This window comes from Plectropomus leopardus, chromosome 8 (assembly GCF_026936395.1).
Source record: "Plectropomus leopardus strain MGB_pleo_1.0 chromosome 8, ASM2693639v1, whole genome shotgun sequence".
Lineage (NCBI taxonomy): Eukaryota > Metazoa > Chordata > Actinopteri > Perciformes > Serranidae > Plectropomus > Plectropomus leopardus.
The window spans coordinates 32060250-32081306 of NC_142183.1; the positions used below are offsets into that span (position 1 = coordinate 32060250).

At 38.7% G+C, this 21057-nt stretch overlaps 1 protein-coding gene across 4 annotated transcripts in view; it reads left to right on the forward strand.

Annotated features, from left to right (window-relative positions):
* Positions 1-21057, forward strand: part of il1rapl2 (interleukin 1 receptor accessory protein-like 2) — a 487999-nt gene that overhangs the window by 319116 nt on the left and 147826 nt on the right. For all 4 annotated transcript variants that reach the window (XM_088081369.1, XM_088081371.1, XM_088081370.1 and 1 more), the window contains 2 exons: positions 11155-11341; positions 11426-11579. In XM_088081369.1, coding sequence (XP_087937495.1) covers positions 11155-11341; positions 11426-11579 — 341 coding nt within the window. The remainder of the gene's footprint in view (positions 1-11154; positions 11342-11425; positions 11580-21057) is intronic.

Here is a 21057-nt window from a genome sequence, read left to right on the forward strand (position 1 = left end):
AATGGGTAAACATGTGGTGTCTGCATGCCTCATGATATAACACTTTTCTCTCATTCAACAGCCTGGCTCTGTTCAAAGGAAATAAAGTCCACCTATCAGCACCTTTAAAACTTATAATTAAGATGTTATATCTGAGGATCTATTATGCTCTCTTTAATATTCATTCATGTATTTTGTGTATCTACTATAACATGTTTAAATGTTTCAGTGATCAAAAAGCACTTTATTTTCCCCATGCTGTCTGTGCTGGAGCATCGTGATTCACCCTCAGTCTGAAACACTCTGTTTAGGGCATGTCTCTTTAAACCCCTCCTGAAAAAGTCCAGTCTGCTCTGATTTGTCAAAGTTTTTGGGTTTTCTGCATCTCTTCATCTCTGTACCATCATTGCAACCTGTATTACCAATTTAGCAAATTTTCCACTTTATTTAGCATCCTTTTTTTTTCTAAAAAGAAACGAGCAACAAATTTACCCATTTGCCCAGACCATCAGGAAAATAGAGAAAAATGTGTTATAATTGAGTTAATTCCTAATTATTTTCAGTATTGTTAAACTGACGCCCGTGCACTCTGAACTGGAAGTGCAAATAAGTTGTGCATGAGTATAAGCACCACAGCTCTCATTTCATTCTAATGTTTTGTAGAGGATTTTTCTTTAATGTGCGATAACGTCGTCACTATCAATCAATCAATCAGTCAGACTTTATTTGTATAGCACTTTGTAACACAACGAGCTTTATACAATAAACCAAAAATAGTGTGCTGGGAGCAGGTGACCATATCAAGACATCTGTCACAGCTGAAGTCTTCTTATTGCCAAAATAGTAAAAAAATGTTGGAAACAGTTATTCAGAGCTGTCTGATACCTGAGTTTTTGCTCAGGGAGGACTTTTACATACATTTACCTCATTATTGGAAAATTAGGCCATGTTTTGTATGAATGTATAAAAAAAAATTGTAAAAAAAATTATATTTCAAAACATAAGGGAAAGTATAAAAGTTCCCCTTTAAATGTGCCCTGTCAAGAAATAGCCCTATGCATAAACCCTTATAAAAGCATCATGGGTCATTTTGGAATTTAAATAATAGTAAGTTTATGCAGCGTGCAAAACTGTGCAATTGAAACTATACTTAAAGCTACTGGCTAAGCCACCTCTTAGTGACATCAGAGCTCTCAGCCTAAAATCCCTGGCAAGCAGCCCCTTTGTTTGCAAATTGAGTGAATGAATCCTTTAGTATTCCTGCAATCCTTACAGGCTGACACGTAATACCTTTTTTTGTGTGAATGCAATAATCCTATTATCACGACTTATCTCTCAATTATACGGTGAGACTTTATTTCCTAGCGGTTGTAGCAAGCCTAGGTACAGTAAATAGTGTTACTGAAAACAGATTAAACTGCCAATAACGTGGACGTGTGTCCCATAAATGATCCGATAAACACCAGTGCTGTTACCGCTGCTCTGTTGGCCTGCATGTCTCATGAGAACGAAATAACCCAAGGCTATGAGATGCAAACACATCTCGAATAAGATCAAGATGAACCATAAACACCATCCCTGCACAATCTAATCCGTAGCACTATATTAACACTGTTATTCAGCATTTCAAGATCTTTGCTCATTTTTCTGTGTCTTGCAGCCATTTCCTTGTCTGCTTAATAAAGTCCAGTGCCACATAACTGTCCTCCTCCCTCCTCTTGACGGATATTCACATTAGCAGCTGTCTTAAGGGCTGAGATGTTCCATAAACAGCTTTTATCTTCAGGGGGATTCAGGAGGTACCATTTCTTTGTGGAAATTTGGAGAAAGAAATAATTGTAAGAATTTTCTTAGAGTTTCACCACAAAGACCAACTCTCTGAAGTAGAAAACTTGGTGAAAACAGTAAGGATAAAGGCAAAACTCATTTTTTTATATTCACCCACCCACCATATCAATTAAGGCTTTACAGGCACAGCCATAAAATAAGATTGCTGATTTATAAGATTTCCACGAACATGAATTCTCAGAAAGTAGACTGATAGCTTGACTTACTGGAGAAATCCAGTCATTCACTTTCTTGCTGAGAGTTGGATGAGAAGATTGATACTCTGGCACACTAAGCATAAGACTACAGCGCGCAGCTGGTTAGTCTAGCTTAGCATTCAAACTGGAGACATGGTAAAACAGCTAGTCTGGCTTTGTTGGCTGACTCCCATTGTCATCACTATAATTGCTGTTACTGGCTGTCGCCATTTTTACTCTTGTGCTGGTAAGCATATTTTATAATTGTGACTCAAGCTAAGATAGTTTTTTCCTTTTAGCTGGAGTTGTATATTTAGGCTGCATTTATGTGATGTTGGGGGGGTCGTAGTTTTCAGCTTGAGGAGTCGTTCTTCCAACTTTGTGGGAACAACATGGAAGCTACAGATAAGATGGGTTGCATTTTAATGACTTTGGAGGGTTGTACATGTGCTCATAACTCAGCAGCATAAGCGCACCATCATTAACTGTATTTCCCAAAATGTAAAATGATTCTTCAAAGGGACTGTATGCAAAATTGAGAGTGTAAGATTTGGTTGGACAAGCTAGGTCTCAACTCTGAGTTGGCTGAGCCAGGGACTAGCAGCTAACTGTGCTAACTCCATAAGCAGTGCAGAAGTGGGGCAACAGTGCTGACAGAGCTATGGGTGTTAATCAGTGGGGGACCAGAGGGAGTAACTTGTAACTTGTGGAGTAACTCTGTAACTTCACTGTCCGAAGAACGGCGGCAACTGTCATATGAGTGCAGGGCAAAACGGCAAAGATAAGCTAGCTGGTACAATTTGAGATTGTGTTCAAATGGGGTCATGTGTATCATGTTCATGTTCATCTGCATTAACACCGCCCTGTTGTGGTATCACAGCCTTGTTTATTTCTTGTAGGTTTGAGTTCAGGACTTTGTGTACACAACTTTACATGTTTACATTCTCACAAGTGCCATTTGAATGCAGCATCACACCTCTATTTTTTTTCCCCAGTGGCCACATGCGGTATTGCAGTAAATAATTCCCCTTATGACCCAAAAAGCAGTTTCTCTATAGACCACCACTGTCAAAAAAAACAAAAAAAAACAAACTGACAGGACACCTTGAACTGCAAACAAGGTAAATTATGATTCTTTTTTGTAATGAAGTTTTGATTCTTTAGGGTTTCAATGAACTGAGAAAAGCAATTTAAAAATCCGTTACTTTTGGCGGGGCCAGTGAGAGAATCACTTCTGTCCATGTTCAGCAGGCGGCGTACTGTGGAAGTAAACCTGAAGTTAAAAACTTTTTTGGCATATGAACCAGGTGAGCAACTCCTTTTCATTAAATATGCACCCTCTTTGGGCTCTGGTATTGAGTAATCATTTTAACCTAACTTACTGCTTTACTGCATCAAAACAGAGAAGCTCATATTTAAACACACACTGAGATGGGGTGACTTTGTTCTCTGTTCAGGATGCCATAACTCCACTATCTGCTGTATATTAATGCTTTAAATGCAACATACAGAGCCTTTTAACTATTTTGGATACATGTAGTTGTTCTGAGTCCTAAAGTTTGCATTAATATGGACACACTGTTCATGACTGCTCTGTCTGAACAAATTACACTATCTAATCAATTGTGTGCCTGCAAATCACACTGAGGAAGGTTAATCAGGGAGAATTATTGAAAATACAGCTGTTGGCTAGGAAAATGATGAATTGATTACAAACATCTTTTATTCCCAAAGTTGACTGAAGTTCTTCTTGGAAGAAGCCAATTAGAGGAAAGCTCCAAGCTCATGGGAAAACTTAGTGAAAATGCACAGTAAGAGTTGTGATGTTCAAACATGCAGGAGATGGAACGCAGTTTTACTTTTTGGTATCCCCTCTGTCTATCATTCTGCCCAATCTGCTTCTGCTTAAATTAGTGGTTTCCTATATTTCCCAGAATCTCAGAGGCCATGATTGTATGGTAATCAAGCATGGGAGGAATATAATAAGGCTAGTGTGAATCTGTCAGATATGCATTTTTTAGTGACTGTATTTTCTTCTTCAAATAATCCTAAATATAGGAGTTGTATATTAACCCTTTGAAACCTTGTAAACATCCACATCACTTTTCTTGAGCTGCATTCAGATGCCTTTTAAGTATTTATCACATTGAATCCTGAGCAAATTGGTTTGATTTCTGTCAAAAACATGGGTAAAAAGGCAATAAGCAGTTTGACAAAAAATGGCCTCCAATTTAGCCACATGAGTAACTCAGAAAATTATTTATATAAAAAGCTAGGGCAAAATGTCAAAAACTAAACTATACTAATTATTGTAATTATATGTGTATAATTATTTTCAGAATTTTGACAGTTTTTAAGTACTTTTTTCCCCAGGTCATTTCCTTGTGTTTTAAAAAAGAAAAATGTACTCTCCCTTTTGTTCTCATTTTCAGGTATTTTTTGTACTTTCTTACTAAGTCTTGCCAGTTTTGGGTCATTTCTTGTTAAGTTGCTTATTGCCTTCTCCCCATGTTTTGCGTAAAAGCCGCATTTACTCTTCCTTTTCCAGGCGCAACAAGGCTGTATATAAAGATGGATAACATGACAGGATAACATGGATGGATAACATGACAGTTAAGAAGGCGGCGTAGCTGTTAGTGTCACTCTATCTGTGGTGTCACTCTAATATCCGACGTTTTTGCGGGTCCGTGAATGCAGCTCAGCAGGCGGAGTTCTTTTTATCTCCTTCGCAGCTGAATGTCACTCCTGAGGTGGATAATTGATCTGTTGATACGTTCACAGCTGATCGATAGACGAGAGGAGGTATTTGCAGATTTTTCTAAGTGAAAGACAGTTTTAGGCCCAGCAGACTGAACGGTTCATTTTCACTTTTAATGTGCCTGACGTTCTGCTGTGTGTCCAGTCCAGCTCCACTGAGACTATGGTGGCACAAATTAGACTATGGCGGCCCGCCTTAGTCTTTGTAATTAACGGGAAACACTGGTGGGGCTGGAGGGCAGACGGACTGTGTGCGCTGTAAAATTACATCGTTGATTGGAAAACTGTAGAATTCAGATTTTATCTTCCTGAGCGGGTCTCAATTTACCTGTTCCTCTGCTGAAACACTGCTGCTATGCTGCCTCGCCGTTCTACATATAACATCCTATTGTGGAAAGGGGAGACAGAGTGGTATTGTGCTAAAATGAGGTCTGTGTAAAACATATAGCCGGAAAGATGTGACCTTGGGCAGCACAGGTGTAAAGTTTTGACAAAGCGTTTATGTGTGCGACCCACTGCGGGAGATTTTTTAAAAAAGCTGTTAGCATAGGGGCAAATTTTAAGAAGAAGAAAGATGGCCTGAAATGTTTGAAAACTGGGAAAACAATGACATTCCGGAGCTCCTTACTCTCTGTGCAGAGGACAAGATCAGCCGCCATATAAAAGAGAAAATAAATGATTGTGATTGACGTGTTATGTCTTTGTTATTGTTTAGAAAGTGCTGTTGATAGATATTATCAACAGCAGATATTATATGTCACACTTAAGGTAGACGCTCTTGTGTTAAACATCACGCCTGTCATGCCTCATTTGATGGTGGGATGCTGCGACACACATTGGAGCGAAATGATGCCATCTTCGTTTGGTTCTGTGTAAAAGTGCAGGGGCAGTATAAAGGGGGGACTTTGTTGCAGCCCTGTAGCGGGATCTCTGTGTAAAAGCAGCTAAAGAAATCAGGCCAATTTGCCCAGGTGTCAAAAATTGTTAGCCTAATTGATAACTTCAATATTTCAGCTGAAAAGAGCCTTTTGTCATTTAAGTAGGCTATACCATAGCAACTAAATGTGCTGCTCTTGCAATACTCTTTACTTCAGGGCCATTTTACTAAGTGAAGCATTTAAATGTATTCTACACAGTCACATATTTATACGCACCCACTCACAGACACACAATTTGCATCCGTAAGCGGTGCACAGCATGCGCTAAATGCTTTTGACACAGCGTTTGCATTGCGCTCTAATTGAATCGTCATGTTTATAGTGAGATATGCATAATACATTTGTCTTTACGTAGATGCTGTTCTTATCGTTTAGTGTTCGGCTGCGGGCTTCTGGGTTGGACAGGCAGAGGGGGATAGACCGTGACGCACGCTGATACAATGGTGAAAAAGAGACAGGACACAGCCGAGAGAGAAACAAGAGGGAGCTGTTTTTAGTTCATCTCAGTTCAATGCGCGTTACTGGCATGAATGTATAGAACAATATCATCAAAGCAACCAGATGAAAGAATGTTTTAACATAAAATCCCTTTCAGCTGTTGGATGCGTGAGTGTGTTTGTGTCAGTGCCTTTGCGAGGGAGGATCTGAATTGCTTTGAATTAAGAATTTCATCACATATCAGTAATGATAGCGCATGTGGAGGTTTACCACATGATTCATGACCCACACGCATATTTGAGTAATACTATTTACTAAATGTAATACTTACTAAAAGTAATACTATTTACTAAATGAGTATCCACTGTCTGTAGTTACTTTGAGCATCCGTAACATTCAACCTGCAATAATTGATTATTTGGTCCACTGGAGTCCCCTTTAAAAATGGCGTTCTTCTCACATTCTCATCCTAGCTTGTCAAATATTGCTGCTTGGTTAGTGGACTTCTATGTCTACGTGCTTGGTTCCCCATGCATCTGTTGTTGATGTTCTAGGACAGTGTATCAATGTATGCCTATTTCATGCATTGTGTCTTTTTAAAGTACACTTTGGTTTCACAGGAGATGCAAAGACTCTGTTTCGTTAGATGCATAGTCTTTTTCAAAATAACACACATCAGTAAAACACCTCATATATACGTTTATGTCCTTGTGCAAGAAAAGCATGTAGTAAGGTTTAGAAAAAAAACCCTCATAGTTTGGCTCAACATAAAAAAAGGAAGCGAACTGCAGACTCCCAGGTAAAAGTCTGGGGTTTGTCCAACCACCTACCCTCCCGCCCGCTCTTTAAGCGCTTTCCAGCTCCATATATTATGTTGTTACCCATCGCATTATGAACAGACACCATCTGGTTGCCCTTTCACACCACCACAAAAGGTATAAACTGACATCACCTGACCATGTACAAAACTGATGCCAGCCAGGTTATATGCCATGATAGGTGCAGCCTAGATATCTGATAAACTGACACCACTAGGAGGTGTTGACACCAAAATCACTGACCAAGCTGGGAATATAAACTACATTGACATATTGCCACCCTTTAAAATTATTTTCCTACTTACATTTCCAGTTGATTAAGAGACACAGGACTTAAATACAGGAGATCAGTGTTTGTGTCCTGTAAAACCAAACATCAACTTAGTTATTTACACAGAAAAACGTAGTATGTCCACATATTTTTCAGGTGTATGTCATGTGACACGCATCACATCAGACACTTTTGCTCACCAAAGTAACAAACATACTTATTTTAAGCCACATTGTGTTATTTCTGTTAAAGTCAATTTAACCTAACTATATAATTATTGTGCAACAGCAACCATTTCACAATGTTGCCTACATTTAAATTTGCAACTATTAACAGTCATAGGTGCACTAATTTAGGAACCGTTACCGTTGTTCGTGTTCAGATTCATGAATGTAAGACTTATGTGGTGGTATGGTTTGCAGGACTTGTTGATTTCTTTCCACCTGTAGTGCATTTCTGGTCTCCTCTAACTCCTGAAAAAAATATAGGGCTGGTTTCCAAATGTTCCAGCATGTTTACAAGGTCACGGCTAATGTTATATCTGTACACCAATACAAGCATATGCAGCCATTTGATCTATTGTTAAAACATGTTCAAACATTTCTTAACTGTTCCTTCAAGAAACATCTACAGGAAGATTAAGACTGGTTATCAGCCTGCATATCACCCTTATTACCACCTGTAAACACAAGGATAGCAGTGTGAGTTGTTGTCTTTTTACTGATTTCATTTTCAGTGGATACATCCAGCCGCTTAAAGTACTTTTAAAGTTGGGAGCAATTTCGGTTCAGTATCTTGTCCAAAGATACTTCAGCAGGTGCACTAGTGGAGCCGGAGATCGAACAGCCAACCTTACAACCACAAATGCATTCAGGTTGCTGAATAAGACCATAATGAAAGGGTAATTGATTTTTGTCATTTGTGCATTTTCCACAGTTATTTATTTTGTGTTTGGTGTTTTCATACTTTTTATTAACAAAACTAATACTGGCTGGGATGTGGAGGACAAAGAATAATTGTGAAGGGTTCATAAAAGGCTGGATGATAAGTGTGTGAGAGACAGAGACAGAGGGAGGCGAAAAAGCCACGAGCGTACAAGAAAAGGTAACTGAATCACTGGAGGAGAAAACAAGATGCTGTAGGCTGGAGATGAATTGATGACGAGGAGAGAAACTGAAAGATGGATGGATGGATAAAAGGCTCTCCAGGCCTTTGGTTCAGTGCTCAGTGGTCTTGGTTAGGTCAATGACTAAAAAAATCTCCTGTCCCCTGTATGACACACACACACACACACACACACACACACACACACACACACACACACACACACACACACTGCACTGAAGGGATAAGTGGTCTAGATCCACTTAAATGAGAGGTTATAGTTAGGGGACAAAGGGTGAGTCCTGTGTGTGCGAAAGAGAAAGAAAGAGAGATCAATGTGGTCTTTTGTGTCTGGAGGTGAACTTGGGAGAACACACACAGCAAGGCCTACACACACGCACACACAAACACACACATGTACACACAAACAATTACTATCACCTTGAGCAGTATTTAGGACCTCAAATCCAGAATGATGTTGAAAACACCTTGCGTCATACACATCATAACAGACTTCAAAGTTTGTTCTTTTTATTTCATAATGATTATGCTCAAGGCTCACACTGTCACATGTAACATCATATCACCAGGATGTAGTGTGTTATCTCTATCCTCCCAACATTGCTTCAATAGAAATAACAACTCACATTTTCTCAGCAGTGCATAGCGCTTACCCATCTAATTGCTTCAGCACTGTTCTTGCACACCTGATCCAAACGAGCTGCATCTTAATTGGATCAGGTGTGCAAACACAAGGCAGAAGTAAACCTTGCAGAACAAGTTTGCTTCAGGACTGGGTTGAGAAATATTTGATCTGTCTCAAAAATAACATTTCAATATGTATAACAATTATTTGAAGTCATGTCTCTGGGTACCTGATGAATGTAAGTCAAATATTCAGTCTTCTGTTAGCCAGGAATTTATCTGACTCTGTAGCAGCTAAATGCTCTGCTGTTTTCACCTGCTAGTTGCTAACTTCCATCTGCTGGTTGGTCCTGAGCAGCTTGCAGGGTTTTGTTATTATCATTATTATTATTACTGGTAAAGCTTGTTTTAAAAAATGACAAAAAATAGCTGCTTCCTATGAGACAAAAAAGAAGGGGGAAAGAGTCCACCAAAGTTGTGCTGTGTAAACCCAAATGCTAGAATAGTGTTAGCTAATAAATTCATTGCCAACAAAAGCAAAGATAAATGTAGCTTTAAATTTATTCATCAAAGACCATATGCCATAAATAATTTGCCCAATTCTCAAAAAAAAGATTGCAACTAGCTATGCTCTTTTTTAAAACCATATTTAGCTAATGCTACTACTCCTCTTTTTGTACCAAATTTAGCTACTAGCCACTCCCTGTTAGCTTATAGCCACTGTCTGTTTTTTTATTGTTTTATACAAAATTTAGTTGCAAGTTAACATTACTTTTTGTTTGGTATTAAATCAAGGTACTAGCTACTCTCTGTTTGGTACTAAGCTAGTCTCTAGCTACAAATGAGCTATTATTACTAGCTCCTCTCTGTTTTGTAGCAATTTAGCTTTTGGATACTCTCTGTTTTGTAAACATTTGAGTTAGCCTACTAGCCAGGCCTACTCTCTGTATTTTGTTGCAAATAAGCTAATGTTACTAGCCTGTTTTGTAATAGCTTTAAGCTACTCACTGTTTTGTACCATATTTAGCTGTTAGCCACTCTTTTCTGAACAAAATTTAGCTAAGAGCTCCTTTCTGTTTGATATCAATTTAAGCTAATTGTGCCAAATATAGCCACAATCTGTTTTGTAGCTAGTCAACTGGCTACCAACTTTGCTGTGAAGCTTAAATTTCAAGTCAGCAGGATCACTCCAAAAATGTGACTAATAACAGTTAATTTGGTATAATCAGTTTTCAAACATTTTATCAGCAGTGGACAGTGTATGAATGTACAATTAGCACTAGCATATAGGAAGGAATTGGTGCCGTCATGGCTTGCATGGACACTTGAATAAACCACAGCCAAAATTGAAAATGTTTTTAGTAAAACCTGTGCTTTTCCTCTGGCGTCATGTCATGGAAGGAAGTCAGGGGTGGAAAAAGGTCCATGGGGATTGCCAGCACAACTGTTACCTTGCTACTTCATAATGAATAGTAGTTCTTAAATGACACCCATTATTTAGGATCCAGCTCTGGCTCTGTGCTGAACTTTGATTGGCATCTGATTCACAAAAAAAAATGAGCACAGTATGTCTGCTTTGTGCTCTCAATTGACAATGGATTTCAGTAATGATGACTAAGATTTTGGTTCTTCAAGTCAGAAATATACTGTCCATTTAATGAAACCAAACATGTACTCTTTGTCAGGATGGACAAAGCCTGAATTTATAAAACTCAACTGGGAAGAAGACTCATCCCTCAAAACAAGCCTTTGTGAACCAAATAGGTCACATAAAACAAACACACCTTTGCTGTAACATTGCCTAAAGATGTACCTTTACAGAGTTTCTTTTTTTTAAAATTGTGTTTTGTTTGTGTGTGTTAGAGGTGGTACAAGCTGTAATTTCTTCTGGGTGCCAATTCCTTCAACATTGTCGAATAAACACTGAGATGTCAGAGGACCTATAATTTCACCGAAATACCCACAGCAGTGCCAGACAATCCACCCAACATTTTCACCGTGAAAACAGCTCTTGTACTGTGTCACACAGAGGTCCAGTTTTGGACAAATGGAGAATGACTCATGTAACTGTTGTTAGCTCTTGAATTAAAAAAAAGTAAGGTATAGAACTCTGCTAATGTGCGTGAAGAACAAGATAAAAAAACCTAATTTTTTTATTGTTGTGTCTGTTATGTCTTTAGGAACTCGACATACTGCATGAAAGTGTCCATGTCGATGACCGTGGAGGAGAGTGATGAGGGTAAATGCTTTAGCAGCAAGATCCGACATCTGGAAAAAGCAGAGATAACCCATAGCAAAATGATCAACTGTCCTGATATAGAAGACTATTTGGCCCCATACAAGCAACCACAGATGACCTGGTACAAGGTACGACACAAGCAAAAAAATTCAGAGGAAGGATTCCTAAATCTTTGGTAGACTGTTGTAACTAATCAGTGTGTCTCTTGTCAGGAGTGTGAGCGGGTTGAATGGAGAAGCTCCATCAGTGTTAACACTACAAACATCTGGATTCCTGAGGTGGAGGAGGGCGATGGGGGAAATTACACCTGTGAGTTACAGTATGGATCCAGACTGGTGCGGCGGACAACCCAACTCAAAGTAACAGGTAGGAGAAGGTGCATGGATGGATGACTGGATGGTCAGTTCACTTTTTCCAGGAGTGACTATGCTATGTTGACTGGTGAAAGAGCAGGTGCATTAAGATGGTTAGCGTTAGAAAGGAGACATGTCTGAGCCTCACTCAAACGCAGACTCAAGTGAGGGGTCTGTTGTGCAGCAATACACAGATGTATCGGAATATCAGCTGAAGTTAGCATATTTTATTATGTTGTTTGTTAGCCTGCTGGCTTGTAGGCAATGCATAATGGATTTTTTTGTTGATAGTGGATAGTTTATCCCCAAAAACTGCACAATCTAGCATGTTTGCTGTCAAAATTTTCACCATTCTAATCTCTCTGCAATGACGTGCACTCTGGGCTGAAGGTTTCAGGTGTCTTTGCTAGTGTTGTGTTGAAGTCTTTTCCCCCGTCTATATGTCTCATATTAGACAGGGACTGGCTTTGGTATTTGTGACATACCTAATCTCGCTTGCCCAGGGTGTTTGAATCTCTGATTTTAAGAAAGTGTACAGACATTGCACAGTTTTAGAGGACTGTGAAAACACGTCTCTAGTGGCAACATGGAAAAGGAAACAAAATGTATGAGATGTTTACATTTATGAAGTCAAAAGCATTTTGGTATATGATGGCAACATGAGAAGAATGGGTGTTCTAAATATTGTATGGTGTCTGTCTGCATGGATTTGTGGATGGATCCATGAAAATTAGGATGGCATAGGGAGAGATATGATGGGACTGGATGAGTTGGTAAAGACACTATATAATATTGTAAGAAAGCATTGGATGGGCATGAACACGACAGGGAAGGATAGGATTGGATAGAAAGGGATTGATTTAGATAAAATCATGGCAAGCCTCTAGTTACTGACCTCGACCTAATCAGTGAGGAGACTCACACCAGAGGACCTCATGGTTCAAGGGTTCAAGAGTTCACTGATCTATTTTGGGGCTAAAATGATCCTTAAAAGTCATTATTACAATTTTAGAATAGATTCTAAAAGCCAGTGACGGGAGGCTAAAACAGAGGTCCTGTGGTCATGCTCGCTTGCTGGTGCTTTGTGGAGTAACTGCAATTGAGAGACAGAACTCTGACATAAACATGAATAAATGAAGTTTGAACTGTGTAAAATAAAAGCATGATAGAAAAGTTAAAGTTTTTTTCATGTTCTTTTTAAGTGGAGAAAGCAGGACTATAGAAACTTGTTGTTGCTTTGAGCACCATAAACTGAGGTCAGACTCCAGGGTAACATTTATTGACAACTGCTAAGGTTACTATGGTTGCCCTGAATGGAATTGCATGGACTAAATAATATGATTATGGATTTATTGTCATTTAGCCATTGTCATATAATCTGGACAAGGCTGTTAATTACAGTGACAGGATTGTGAATTTTACCGATTGGTATTGGTACATACAACTGGGTTTCTGTGGTGTTACACTGAAAATTAATTTTGTTGCCCCAAAGAGGAACAGAAACATATATAGTGGTCTTAAAAATGAGCCCTGTGGCACACCATGAGTGAGAAAGGCAGAAGAGGAAAGGGCATTAGAAGTAGTAATAGCGAACGATCTATATTTTTCTTTGTTCTTTGATAAAATGGAATGGAATTGGGTTGCAATAATACAGATAAGATGGGGTCTGCCAACACCTGAACACCAGACAGTATATACCAACAGTACTTGGGCATGACTTCAATTGTTCATGTTTTACAGAATTGATACATGCATTACACCACTCATAGTAGTTTCAGGTAAACTGACTACCATCAGAAAGAAAGGGTGGACTAAAACCATGGCGAGAATATGTACTCTGCCTGCTTTGAATATACAGTGGATGTCTCAGTGACTCCAGCGCATCCATTATTTTGACAGATGCCTAGACTCAGCAATACATCATTCATCATTACTACAGCACTTTTAAGCTTTCCTTTTTGCACAATAGAACTCTATCCCAAATAAACTGGGTGCATTTACATTCATGGCACAATTTTGTATATTTGTATTTGGTCTATTTGCTTTATAATCCCAGATTAAACACAAATTGTTTCAAGCTTCAGTGGCTCTTGACTTGACTTTGACTCGGCAGTAACATCTGCACTTTGCTGTTAGGAGTTTAGGCTGACTTCCATCTGCACTTTTGTACTGTGTGTGTGTTTGTGATTGTGAGTGGGGGAAGGCTGCAGTCTCTTTGGTTGCATGCACATGCCTGCTTGTGTTTTGTTGTGCTATGTGCAATATCCGTGTTGGTGTCTGTGAGGAATGACAAGATAGTGTGCTTATTTTCTACGACACACGTGCACACATTGTAACATGCACCGCACCTTTGCTTAATACATTCAGACACGGTTTGGCAGTGCTTGGCTGCACATATACACACATGAAAACACACAAACTGAGTGATTTTGTTGTATGACATAATGTGATTTGCCATAATAAGCAACACTGAGTGGAAATGGTTAAGCCTTGAACAATATCCTTTTAGAGTATGCTGTCTTGCATTATTTCTCCCTATCTCTTACATTTTGAGTCCCAGAACCAAAGTCAGGGTCTTTTCATCCTAGACTTTGTGCTGTAGTTTAGTCGATATGAGCAGCCATTTCTTCATTTGTCAAGGAATTATTCAGAACCACTTTTTCTCATCTACTCTCCTGTGGAGGAAGATAACATGGGAAATCACATTTTCTCACCGTGACTTTATTGTGTCGTTACTGTTAAGGAAATAGTTCTTCTTGGCTCCCATGTTGAGTTTCCACATTGGGACATCACTTAGATTGTACTTAAAGCAGTGCTGAACACTGTGATCAGATATGATTCTTTTTTTCCTGCATGCTGAGCTCGACTGTGTTTCATTAAAGAGAGCAAGAACTTCAAGGATGGGATGAGTATGAGAACATCTAAAGTTGAAGTGAGTGCTATAGAGAGGTTTATGGTACTATAGTGCTGAGTTTTGAGAAGGTAAATACTGAAATACCCTGTGTGAATGCAGGTTTTTCAGTCATGGGTAAAACTGCTAAAAATAGGCTGTAGACTGCTTACTCATTGACAGTAGAGCAGAGCTGCCTACACAGCTCAGCAACCAGCATTGCCAGGCTGGCAAACAGGTAAACAATAGAAAGCAGCATGGATGGAGGCTTGTGAAAACTTAAAGTTCGTAACTTTTCTTTATAAATCTCTTAATTATTTAATTTCTCTTTCAAACTCAGTGTAGACTCATTGGATTGATGTTTGAGTGCTGCCTTGACGGAGCTGAAATGAACATATTCACCCGGGTGTTGTTTCCATCAATGTGAATCGGAGCCAGAGGTGATAAATAATGACTACTGCAAAGTCCATTTGACCATTTGACCCATGTTTGAAAGACAGTTGTACACTTTCTGATTGTATTAAAAGCCAGATGTTCGCAGATGTTAGCATGTTTTGTTTTTTTTTTGCATGGTTCATGAGGCTAAAGATGAATTTTTACCTTTGAGAAAATGTATCTTTCTGTTATTCACACTTACTGTTGCTGACACATTGCTGTTAAAATAATGTTTATGAACAATTATAATTGTCCAAAAGCAATTATAACACAGTCAAACACAGTCTTCTTTTTTCAGAGGATTTGAATTTCATCAGCAGAATTAGCCAAATTAACCAAAATGTATGTTAACCATCAGAACAAAATATAATATAATGTGTAACACTTTTTGGGCATTAAGCAATCATTTAATTAATACAAATTAAGCATTACATATAAAATCAACCTGACTTGACTTCCAACACGTATCTAATAATAATAATTTAATAATAATCGTATTCCTAAATAAATCGACCTCTGCACAGCACAACATATATACTACTAACCTTCAATGATTGAATAAGAAAAATATGATTTGCCCAAAAATCAGTCTTAAAATGTAGAGGATAAAAATAGACATGAAAAGAAATATTTTTAAAGACAGGATGTGTTCTCATGCTCCAAGGGAAAACAAACAATGCTGATATGTTCAAAGAGCTGTATTACATCATAAGTCTGAATTTACATAGTGCGGTTTATTATCAGGTTTACTAATTTTGACTCTGGATTGTTTTATTATCACAAGGCAAACAATGACAATAATAAAGACACTTGAAATAACCCACAACAGTTTGATTGTTACTAATCACTTTTACTTTTTATGTCTGCTCTCCATGACATCTACTTGATTTTTAGCTTCATTATCAGATAAGTTACAGAAATGAGCAGGGAATCAAACTAGCATATGGAGACAGACAGACTCAGTGATGCAACATCAGCATGAATGAAGCAAGATGTGTGTGTGTGCGCGCGCGCGTGCGTGCGCACGCGTGTGTCGGCCTGATGTTGCCTATGCTAACTGCTTTGAGGCCAATTTCTCTTGTCCTGTTTATGAAGCCAGAATATCTCTCTGACTCGTATTACTTTCTTTCCTCCTCAACCTCTGTCTCTCTCTCCTCGTTTCTCTGTATTTGTCCACATTTAGATCTTTGACTCTTCCTGTCTGCCTCCTTTCTCTCCATTTCCACAAACATACACACAGAGCTTAGGGCCAATTCTCCGGCCATTCCAGGCCAATGCCCATGACCCACGACAAGATTTGTGTGTGTGTGTGTGTGTGTGTGTGTGTGTGTGTGTGTGTGTGTGTGTGTGTGTGTGCGTGCATATGTGCATGTGTGTGTGTCCGTGCATGAGTGTATAAATGTGTGTGAAACTATGTGTATGTGCATCTTTGACATCTGACTAGCTGTAAAAGAAAACAGAGAGATTTGTGTAAGATTTACTCCGTCATGGCACTTCAGCATTTTCGCAGCAGCAATTGCTGTTGTGAAGGATCCATCCATCTCACATGGTGGAAACAAGGATTTCTTCAACTTCAGCTCAGTATTTCTGACAGCACGCTTCCACTATAAATGATTTTTAGCGAAACCAGCCCTTAAGACATCTGTCAGTGTGTGCTAGGCCTTGGCTAAACATCTCTGTCCTTGATCCCGTAGTTAGGTCTGTGTCTCTTGGCAGCAGGTTTTATCGCCATGCTTTCAACATTAAATGGAGATTAAAGTAAAGACACAGGCAGAGCCTGCAGATCAGCTGCCGGCTATGATGTTGATTCCAGAAAAATACACTTAGCTGAAAAGAAGTGCTGGAAATAGACCCAAAGTTGGCTGTGAGATTGAGGAAAAACCTGCAACGGGGAGGATCTGTTCTAAATGTCACACTCTGTGTGCTTCATTCAAAGCTTCTTACTGTTACTTTTTAAACATTTACAGCTTTTAATTAACCGCTGCACCCGAGGGAGGTGTACACTTTGTAAAGCTGGGGTAATCACTTGTGTTTACAATCTTGTTCATACTGTCAATTCTTAGCCTTGGGATTTTCCTGGGTCTAGACTAACTGAGCAGCACCATTAAGGCTCACTGGAGGCAATTTTGGTACTTTAAAGTGGAAACAGACAACATTTCAACTTCTCCCCCTGAGCATTTCCAAGTGGTATTATTGTTGGCAGTGCTGTCACAAAGACAACCCGGTTGCTCTGTTTCCCTCAGAGCCTAGAAACTACCAGCAACACAGGACACACTGCATTGTGTTTTTCACAGGTCCAGCATTCCAATACTGGGGATAATAACTGCAATGTATAGTAATATTCTCTGCTAACTGCAGATGCCTTTGGCTACCAGGTAAAACAAAAAGCAAAACAGTCTTCCTGTTTTGGTTTTGCAATGGTTAATGCACTTCCTGTGTGCCTTAAATCAAGCCTTCATTTTCCTGGGAGATTGTGCTGCTTTACAGACAGAATTGCGCAGTCATACTGACACTTAAAGTGAACCAGTCTAGATGCAGATGGTGTCATTATTCTAGTAGCCATTACACTGAGCAATCAATATTGACTTCATTATAAATTAAAGCAAAAAACAACAGTGTATTTCCACCTACAGTAGCAAAGTAAAGTGACTTTCAATACCAGAGCAGGAGCCTGAGACTACAGGAATGAACATAAAACACTGGAAATATGATGCGCAGTACCCGAAGCTGAGTTTACTGGACTGGCCCAAGTGACTGACCATAGAGACAGAGCGCATTGAAGTCCTGCCCCCTCCTGGGAGAAAACAGTCCATCGCTCTTCAGTGACTTTGTATTTCATGACATTAACTCCTTGTCATTTACATCAGCTAGCAAACAACAACAAAAAAAATACCTAGAAGCTTCTGTGTGATGGGATGCCCCACCAACAGTGTGAAGAACCCAGAACTGAGTTTTTATGAGTTGCCGGACCCAAAAAACTTAGCTTTAAAGAGGACAAAGGTGGATACAGAAGTTAGGGATCAGCAGAGACTGGGGGAATGCTGTGGGATCCTGACACTTACTGTGCAGCAATTATTTTGCTAGTTTGAGCAGACAAACTGTAGAGATTGAAGCTACCTATTATTTTTCATCTTTTGGACATATGAGGTGCTCAAATAATCCTTTGACTTGCTGATATCTGATGTTTTTAGCTTGCTATTTGAATTTGTGTTTCACCCCTTGTTTGCACATGATGCGTTGCACTCTGTGTCCATAGAAGGCATCAGTTTTTGAGTACTACCAACTGATAGCATGAGACCTGCACAACTTTTGAAAAGCCCTGGCTCGAGGCTAAGTGTGCACTCTGCAGATATACTGTATGTGCCTTCACTGTAAAATCTAGGAAACCGGTTGCTTTGAAAAATGTAAGTAAATATAACTATTAATCTGATATTGTTCAGTTTCCTTACAATTTAGCTATATTGATTCTGTGAAGTTTTGAGACTTAAAAATGACAAGTTTATTTAAATAAGTATTTCTAAGTTTTAGCAGTTTACTGTGCCACATATCTTTATTCTGCTGGTTGCAAACTAGTCTGTCATATTTTTATTTTCTTAAACATGTTGAGAAAACAAAACTCGCAGATCTCCTAATTTTATCTTTGGTAAAATCTTCTTCGTCATGATCAAGCTCAGTCAGACTAATTCGGTTTACTTAAGGTGCTAACGCATAGAAGAAACACAAGGTAATTTCACTTGCACTATTTAAGTTGCTACAACTTCACAAAATTAAGTAAATACAGCTAACTTTTAGGTAAACTTAACACTTATGAATAAAGTTAATTTAAACTAAATTTTTTAGATATATTTACATTTTCAAAGTATTCAGTTTCCAAGATTTTTTTAAGTAAGATCAACTTGTCAGATTTTACAGTGTTAGTATAAGATGATGGAAGATGAGCCAATCCCAATCTTTCTTTCTTTTTTTTCCTAATCTGTTTTATTTCATGAAAATTAAACATAAAATATCTCTATCACTGCAGAAAGTATATCCAACATTTGTGCAGCTTGTCTTGTCTGTCAGTCATTTTTTCACACTTTCTCCTGTCAGCCTCTTGGAAGCATTCTAAATTATTTCTTCTGCCTCTTATCATTTTTCTGACTGTCTTTTTGAGCTCTGCATCGTGACATTCGGTGACACCGGTGATTCCTGGACGCTTGACAGATGATTCAGTCTCAGTCTGTTCCTGTAACAAAGATGGCGGGAAGCGCTTTCGACTCATTTCAAGTAGTCGGGAATTCATTTCCTCTGTGGCAGCAAAACACATCACAGCAGCTGTCAGAAACTCCTGTAGGTTAAACTTGGCTGACAAAACACTTTTAAAAATCACACTTTAAACGTGCTTGCCCAGAAACATTAAAGGTACTTATAATACGTGATGCAACATTGATTTGGAGCTCCCTCCATTTAAAAAATATATATATGTTGTTGTCAATATTTAATAGGTATTTACTGTCAAAGCCCTGATGTGATTATAGCATGTTTCAAATAATTGTACAACATATTTTTTCTTTTTTTAATCACATGAAACAATCCTGGCAAAACTGGTCTTTCTGTTGCTTTTTGAGCCTATTCATGTCAATTATATATTGTTGGGTATGTGGGAGAGAGAGGGCATAATCAACAGGCACAGACCAAAATGCTTTGAGGCGCAGCTGAATAGATTTACAACCAGTCACAGCAACAAAATGTGCGTTTCAGTGCTGAGCAACACATGTAAGTTGGTCTGTTCTCAAGCAATAAAAATTTGCTGCCTGTTGGCAAACTTTCTCAAATTACAGCTGACATTACACTAAAATGTGTCTCTGAAAACATTTGAGGTGAGAAATAGACAATACAGGAGGAGAAATTTGATTCATATTTGATCAGCGCTGCCTATTTTGGCAGTCTGGTTTGAATTTTGTGAGTCTGCTGTGTTTAGCTTCAGACTGGATACAATTACAACCAATCGCAGCAGTCAAATGTGTGAGGTGTGACTTTTCAAATTTGAACTGATGGCGCTCCTTTGTCAATACGCCCCATATAAGATAAACAGTTGATACTGGCCCGGCCCGGGCCAGGCTGGCTGGAAATCTGTCTAAACAGCAGAGGGACTGGACCCAGAAATGGAAATATGAGCTCACAGAGTAGTTTGTGTAGTGTTCTTTTTAACTTAAGATAAAACTTCAAGGAGGCGTACTCATAAGAAAAATAAAGATCTTTAATCAAAGACCTGGGTTGGTTTGCAAAGTCAGCTGAAGCATGCCACATATGACAGATACTTATTTTGACATATCAATTAAAACAGACATTGGATTCACTCGTCCTTATTTTTGGCCATTCCCTAAAATCATGTGATCGTGGTACTATAAAAACATGTCTGTTCAATAAATAGAACTTTAGAAGTCCTTGCTCCACAACCTGTTATACCGACCTAAAATGTGTCTTAACTTAGTTGAGTCATACACAAGTTAATGACATTACTATAAACTTCCACCACATTTGGTTTCCAGGCTATAGAGGACGGATATATGACGCATGTTCCTTTGATAGTTTTGATACTACTTTTACATGTAGCCATAGTCAGAATGGTTAACGTCATTTGCATAAGGCCTTTAAAATATACAGACCTGTCTCATTGGTGGAAGAGAACTTAATTAGACTACGTTAAAAAACAATTACAGTGCACTGAAATGTTTAGAAATCAAGTTTAAAAGAGGTTTCAGGATCCCAATGGACTACTGCTATCCTTATACTACATCAGGAGTGTAGTGCTGCTGCCATCACATCAGTGATTATATAGATTCTAAATTATTACTGATGTAATGGTGTCATTATAAATGTTAGAATAATGCTAATCTTTGAAGAGTCAAAATCTGATCAAGGCCTACTGTCTAATGTCTGCCACTTCAAAATGTATCACTGAAGAATATCACATGAGGAAAGGCTCGCATTGTTGGCTTCATGAAAGTCTAAAGTCTTCTAACTACTCTTACTATAATGATTTATTGTTCTATGGAAGTGTGTCTATCTGTGTGTGTGTGTGTGTGTGTGTGTGTGTGTGTGTGTGTGTGTGTGTGTGTGTGTGTGTCTGTGCATTAACATGCAGTTGTTAGTAATGCTCTGTGATCTCTCTGGTGATCACAGA